This window comes from Carcharodon carcharias, chromosome 8, assembly GCF_017639515.1.
Source record: "Carcharodon carcharias isolate sCarCar2 chromosome 8, sCarCar2.pri, whole genome shotgun sequence".
Classification (NCBI taxonomy): Eukaryota; Metazoa; Chordata; class Chondrichthyes; order Lamniformes; family Lamnidae; genus Carcharodon; species Carcharodon carcharias.
In genome coordinates, this window is record NC_054474.1 from 14,033,925 (window position 1) to 14,041,319 (window position 7,395).

The following is a 7,395-nucleotide window of genomic DNA, read 5'->3' on the forward strand; positions in this document are numbered from 1 at the left end:
CCATCACCTTGAAGATTCACACCCTCCACCACTGATACACAGTGGCAGCAGTGTGTACCATCTACGAAATGCACTGCAGCAACTTGTCAAGCCTCCTTCGCCAGCACCTTCCATACCCTCGACTGCTACCACCTAGAAGGACAAGGGCAGAAGATACATGGGAACGCCACCACCTGCAAGTTTCCCTTCCGGCCACATACCAGCCTGAATTGGAACTATATTGCCATTCCTTCAACTGTCACTCGGTCAAAAACTGGGAAATCCCTCCCTAACAGCACTGTGGGTGTACTTACACCACATGGACTGCAGCGGTTCAAGAAGGCAGCTCACCACCAGCTTCTCAAGGGCAATTAGGGATGGGCAATAAACATTGACCTTGCCAGCAATTCTCACATTCCGTGAATGAATAAAATTAAGTGTAGGAATGGGATTTGACCATTCAACCCCTCGAGACTGTTCCACCATTCAATAAGATTCAATGACCTGTACCTCAACCCCATTTTTCTGCTTTTGCTCCATATTCCTTGATGGCCTTACCTTCAAAGGAATCTGTCAGGCTTGAATGATCCAGTTGAACCCCAACATCCACAACCTTTTCAGGCCAAAGAGGCTTCCAGTTACCCTTCCTTTCCATTTCTCCCTTACCCTTTTCCATTACACTTTATGTGAAGTTCTTCCTGATTTCACTCACTTAGTTCTGTCGAAGGGTCATGAGGACTCAAAACGTCAACTCTTTTCTTCTCTGCCGATGCTGCCAGACCTGCTGAGTTTTTCCAGGTAATTCTGTTTTTGTTTTGGATTTCCAGCATCCGCAGTTTTTTTGTTTTTATCTCTGTACAGCATTCTGTTACCTTGCAAAGCAGACTTGCCTGCAGAGATTCGAGGGTGGAGCCACTGTCCACTTGTGTTACGTCCAATAGATTGTACAATTGTTTGACACTACAACACTCTGCCCTCCAGATTAGGAAGGACTGTTGCACTTGTACATGCACTACCCTAGTGAAGTAAGGAATGAGGAACAACCTGTTCAACGCATTACACCTACCCATCTCAAAGCCCATGTACAAGCTGTAATAAACTCAGCCTATCTATTTATTATCCTTCTGCAGCCCATGTATACTCTACCTATTGTGGTTTCTACCCACCCACCTATGTTCCTGAGGAAAAATTCTATATAAATGAATTTTAACCCCCAAAGGATGGAAACAGGTCATTCGGCCCAATGGGTCCATGTGGTGTTTAGGCTCCTTCTGCTGACCAGCCTCCCACCTTCTCTCCTTCACGCTTCAGTTCATCCAAACTCTGCTGCCTGTATCCTAATTCGCATTAAGTCCTGTTCACCAGTTACCCCTGTGCTTGCTGATCTACATTAGTTCCCAGTTCAACAATGCCTTAATTTTAAAACCCACGCTAATCTATGAGGCCTCTCCTTGTCATTTAACCCTGGAGGGCGGGAGTGCAGATGGTGAAGTGTTCGCAGATAGGGGGAGGAACTGTTCGGCTGACTATGGCAATATTGCTAATGTGCTCACAAAAGATTTATGTTTCATGTTTTGATGGAAATTACAAACATGGTCCAAATTGAACATCAAAGAGGGCAATTTCTGTCAGCCATAGCTTAGTGAGTAACCCTCTTGCCTCTGAATTACAAGGTTGTGTGTTCCACACCCTGAGACTTGAGCACAATCGCCAGGCTGACACTCTCGGTGTTGGAGGCGCTTTATTATATGCTCTCTGAGCTAAATGTAAAAAGCCCTGTGGGCAATATTTTGAGGAAGGGCAGAGCAGTTATTTCTGGCATCACAGCCAATATTTATCTGTCAATCAGCACCACCTAAACCAGATATTTGGTCATTATCCCTTTGGCGGCTCATCGCCACCTTCTCAAGGGCAATTAGGGATGGGCAGTAGAAATGCTAGCCAGTGACACTCATGCCCCATGAAAGAGTAATTAAAGAAAACTTCCAATACAACTTGTCTACATGCAGAATCCAGAAGAAACCGATATTAAAAACATAGTTGAAATGTCAAAATTTTGGGAATAATTTTCAAACTCATGTAAACTCTTTCTCTTTCATTTCAGCACATTAAGAATGAGGATGGACTCATGATGGAGAGACAAGCACAATCTGACTAGCTTCGCTCCATAACTAAGTCATACATTAATTGCAACTACTGATTTTTATTAACCTTGGGTATGATCGCTAACTGTTGAGAGCTGACTCCTTATCTGGCTATTGTACTTCCCACTCTTGTTAAAGATTTGTCCACACTGATTACTTTTTTAAACAGAGAAACAAGTTGCCCTCATCTCTGACATTTTTCATGTCGTTCCCCCAAAAAAGGAAATTCCATGGGGATATTCTGTTCCCATTCCCCGGGGGTGGGGTGGGGGGGAGTGGCAGAATTGTACAGCATTCCCTTCCAAGGCTTGTTCTGATCTCTCACCAGAGTTACAACAGGAGACCGGGAGAGCAACATCTCCTGAATTTCAGGGCCTTCTTAAAAAAAATAATTAGCATTTTTAAATGGTTTCATTGAGACATGAGGACACTTGAATAGTAAAATGCCAAACAGATACAATTCAGTCATGGAAATCCCAAAGGAATATAGACTGGTACAAGGGAACATAAATAACTGGACACTGAAACACTGGGATTAATACTAGAGTTCTGGTAATCCACAGCACCTGAAAGGGAACCAAAATGGGGCATCGATTGAAGAGTGGGCCCCTTCTTTGGGGCCTATTCCGATGATGGCTCCCAACTGTCATATAAACCTCCCTTTTAGATACTGACCTGCCCATTAATCACACGCCCCACCTTGATTTGAATCTAAAACCTCAGTTCCTTCATTTGTACTGGGACATGACCCAAAAACTCCCACCTCCCATCCCCCACCTCCCTTGCTACCCCCCCACCCACCCCCCACTTCCCCACCCCACCCCCACCAACCCAGCCAACTGCAGAGTGGAAGGAGTATTGCCCCAAGGGTTGCAATGGTTTCAGGAGAATGCTCATCACCACCTTCTCAAGGGGCAACTAGGGATGATCACTATATGCTGGCCTTGCCATCATTGGCCACATCCAGATTCATCAGTGGATAATTTAGGTTAAAAGTTGTTCCTTTGCAATTTGTTTTTTTGAAGTGAAGTGATTTTGACCGCATCCCAATATTTTGTGGTTCAAGGTTTGAGCCAGTTATAGTGGTACCAGTTTATATTCCCAAGGCATACTTTACCACACCTTACAGGAGCATCATATTATGCCTGGTTATTGATCACTTGGTTTGAAGCTAGTATTGCCTTATGAAAAAATAATATTTCTTCCTGAGCTTTTTATTTGTTACTCAATGGTGATTGCTAACTGTAGATGGGGAAAATTATTTGCAATAAAGGGAGGGAATTTTATTCTTGTGTTTTATTTCGTCAATAGAAGTGCCTATATCTGGCTGACAGAAATATTAAGCCTCAGCCCAGTTCATGGGACCTAGCAACAAGGCCTCAATCCAATAACAAGCCCTCACATTATGAGCAGTGAATAGGAAAGGTTTATTGCAGGGTTGCCACATCTCCAGCACTGTCCTGGAGCCTCCAAAAATTAAAGATTAATTGCCAGGACACATCTGGATGAGAAAAATTATAGTCACATTTCAAAATAATTCTGTGTGTCATTATTTTTCATTTATTGGTTGAAGTGGAGAAGGGATAATGAGCCTGTTTGACTGGCACTCGAGCATCTTCCAACCCGGTAGCTATGATCCTGGTTTTCTAATGGTCGGGGGTGGGGGTGGGGGAGATAGACATGTTGGGCAACCGATGTTCGGAGTGTGTGGGTGGGGCAGATGGAGGAGGGGGGGTCATGTGATGAACCCACCAGGGATATGTTTGACCAGAACAAAAACAGAATTACCTGGAAAAACTCAGCAGGTCTGGCAGCATCGGCGGAGAAGAAAAGAGTTGACGTTTCGAGTCCTCATGACCCTTCGACAGAACTTTTTTTTCTTCTCCGCCGATGCTGCCGGACCTGCTGAGTTTTTCCAGGTAATTCTGTTTTTGTTTTGGATTTCCAGCATCCGCAGTTTTTTTGTTTTTATCTATATGTTTGACCAGAGTTGGCAACTAAAGTCTAGTGTCTATTTGTCTTTTTTCTGGTTCTTTTGCATACACAAGGTCAAGGAAACTACCCTTGTTTAGTGAAGAAAGATGGCCTCTTATAGACCATGAAAATAAAGACTTGACAAAACCTTCTCGATTTTTCTATTCTCCAATGAATCACGTGTGTGCTGTAAAAAGAACAGAAATAGTGAAAATCAGACTCTCAGGAAACCATTGGTATAAAGGGCTAGTTTCACCTTGTGTCTACCACATGCTAATCCTTAACCGCTCAGGAAATCAGTCATGAGGTAGAAATATCATGCTTTGCCAGTTTTTTATGACAGCTCAGCAGAAGAGAAAAAAAATATAAAATGCGTAATTTCTATTCTCAAACTCATCCAATCCCATGTTACAGAAGGAGAATGGTGAACTGATGCACTATAGCTAATCAGGTTGTGGAATGACAGTGAGATCTCAACCTTGACTAGGTTCAGGGTCTCCCTTCAAGAATTGTACAGCACTGAGTGAGGCCATTCGGCTCATTGTGCCTGGTGCTGGCTGTTTGAAGGTGCCAAATGATCCCACTACCTTCTGCTCTTTTACCTATATTCTTGCCATTGTTTCCATTTTCACGTTTGTATATCCAATTTCCTTTTGAAATTTCCTCTATAAAACGGGACAGGCAATAAGGTTGGTAGACAAGGGAATGCGGTAACAACAGGGATTGCTGGTGGTTCGATGATGCACCTTGTATCAGGGCTCTGGCATCTTTCAATAATAGTCTGAAAAATGTAAAGGGTGCAGTTCAGATGTTTAAGAAGAACTTGCCAAACGCAATAGATTTATAATAGAAAAGGGAAGTTGATTTTGCAAGTCTTTGCAAAGAGATTCAAAGCCTTTCATGCAGAAATTCTGAGCCGTCTGCTTGGGGCTCTGAGTGGTTTTCTTGCTGAGGCTGTTCCATCTATGATTGGCGCATTAGAATGAACTTGAGAGAACCTTGAGGAGAAATCTGTGACTATTTACAGAGAGTGCACAGCACAGAAACAAGCCATTCTGCCCAACAGTGGGGATGATTGGTTGAAGATCAGGAATGTGCTGCCTGAGACAGGTTCAATCGAGGCATTCAGGGAGGAATTGGATTATTATCTGAAAAGGAAGGATGCGCAGGGTTATGGGGAGAAGATGGGCTATTGGCACTCGGAGAGCTGGTGCAGACATGATGGGCCAAATGGCCTCCTTCTGCGCTGTAACGATTCTGTAATTCTATGAACAGGTCCGTGCTAGTGTTCCTGCTCCATAAGAGCCTCCTCCCACTTTACTTCATCTCACCCTATCAACATACCCTTCTATTCCCTTCTCCCTCACGCAGTGAGGTAGAAGCTGAATCTCCTAAACCTGGAGCCAGCAGGCATGAAAGGTGAGGGAATTTGGAATCCCTGCAGAACCAGAACACCAAGAAGTAGAAGGCGAAAAAACGTTCACTGGCCTCAACCACCTGGGGCTTGGTAAGCGGGGAAGCTATCTCACCTTGTGTTCTTGCTGGAATCCTGCTGTGCGGTATTAGCAATGACACATTAATGGCTAAGATGAAAACCCTTAATCCTCCATTTGAATAAAATTTGTACATCTTTAATAAGGCCCTGGACAAACAAATTCCCTGCGGACAGATTAATATCCTTGACCATCAACTTTAACTCAGTCAAGGGTGGAAACTCTTCTCTGTTCATTCCCCTTGATTCTCTCACATGCCAAATCTAAACCAATCAAATCCCCCCCGCTGGTGTTTGCCAGTGACAGCAGTGTTACTCTGTTAAATAACCTGATAAGGCGACAGGCTCCTCCTGGAGACCCTACCTTGTTGGTTTTTCAATCGAAACGGCGGGAGGTTAAGCCCTGAGCTGGGTAGTGGCTGCACTTGACATCAGGTGACCCAATTGGCCACTTTGCCACCTTTTGCAGGTCAAATCGTGACTCCCATTGACATCTTGGCCTCAATGGTAGGACGTCCCCATTGAACTGGGCGGGTTGGCAGGTTCCCAAACTCTTCTGTCAGCCTGAGATGGGCCTCGAGAATCATTGCTGCTTTTAAACAATATATATCATTGCATATTTTTTTGCTTGGGTTTGAGTAAGAGCGCGTGGAAAAGGTTTCTCCAGTGTTATCACGTATCGGGCCACTTGATAATTTTTTGCTGATTTGCAATCGACATTAAAAAGACGTAGCTACTATTTTAATATCTTTGGCAGTGACGAGTTTATAACCAGAACTTTTCTTAAAAGCAGGAGGCTTATCCTGGATTATTAATTCATTTTAGTTTGGATTGGCACTTTTTTGCAACAGATTTAACCAATCATCGCTGTGCCTGATGAAGTTTGTGTGGTTTTGCATTTTAAAGCTGTGTTGTTTTGAGATTTGCACATTATAATTAAGATTTGCTTCAATAAATGTTTTCCTGCATGTAATTGAGTTGATGTTGGCAGTTAAGGTTAAGAAATAGGGACATTAGCCTAGAATGCAGGTTTATACAGAAATGACCATTACTGTCTCTCAACAGAGTTCTGGGCAATGAATTGTGTACTTGGGAAAACAGGTGCTGTCTGTAGTAAAATGGTGACTCCGGGCTCAGGGGATTGGTGGGTTTCAAGAAAGGCTCTGAAATCCATTTGAGATATGAGGAATGGCTTCTGATTAATCTGATTTGTGAAAGATTTGGATTTGTTGTAAAGGAGAAACAGAAGAATAAAGGACAGAGGAAAATTACGTGGACTGTGTCGTTCTTGTGTGAGTTTGCCCCTCTCTCCCTTGTTTCATTCATCGCTGGGGTGTGTGTCGCTGGAAAGGTCAGAATTTGTTGACCATCCCTAACTGTCCTGGGGGAGGCGATGGTGAGGAACTTCCACGGAGCACGCAGTCCACGTTCTGCTGAAATCTGCATCCGTGCCTTTGCTATCGTCAGATTCCACCACTCCAAAGCTCTCATTTCCACATTCCACATTCCATCTCCATAAACTTGAGCTCATCCAAAACTCTGCTGCCTGTGCCCTAACCTGCACCAACTCTAGTTCCCCCAGTGCTCCTGATCTACGTTGGCTCCCAGCGTGGTAACGCCTCAATTTTAAAAAATTCTCACCCTTGTTTTCCAATCCCTCCCTGACCCCACCCCTCCCGGCCTACCAGCCCTAACCCACTGAGATCTCTGTGGTCCTCCAAACCTGGCGCCCTGTGCGTCCCTGATCATAATCATTTCACTCTGCTCTCAGCTGCCGAGGCTCTCAACTCTGGAATTCTATCCCAA

At 44.0% G+C, this 7,395-nt stretch overlaps 1 protein-coding gene across 2 annotated transcripts in view; it reads left to right on the forward strand.

Moving 5' to 3' along the window:
• Positions 1-6,860, forward strand: part of LOC121281582 (H-2 class II histocompatibility antigen gamma chain-like) — a 29,459-nt gene extending 22,599 nt beyond the window's left edge. For both annotated transcript variants that reach the window (XM_041194581.1, XM_041194582.1), the window contains exon 9: positions 2,084-6,860. In XM_041194581.1, the coding sequence (XP_041050515.1) occupies positions 2,084-2,091 (8 nt within the window). In that variant the 3' untranslated portion in view covers positions 2,092-6,860. The remainder of the gene's footprint in view (positions 1-2,083) is intronic.
• Positions 6,861-7,395: the final 535 nt, after the last annotated feature.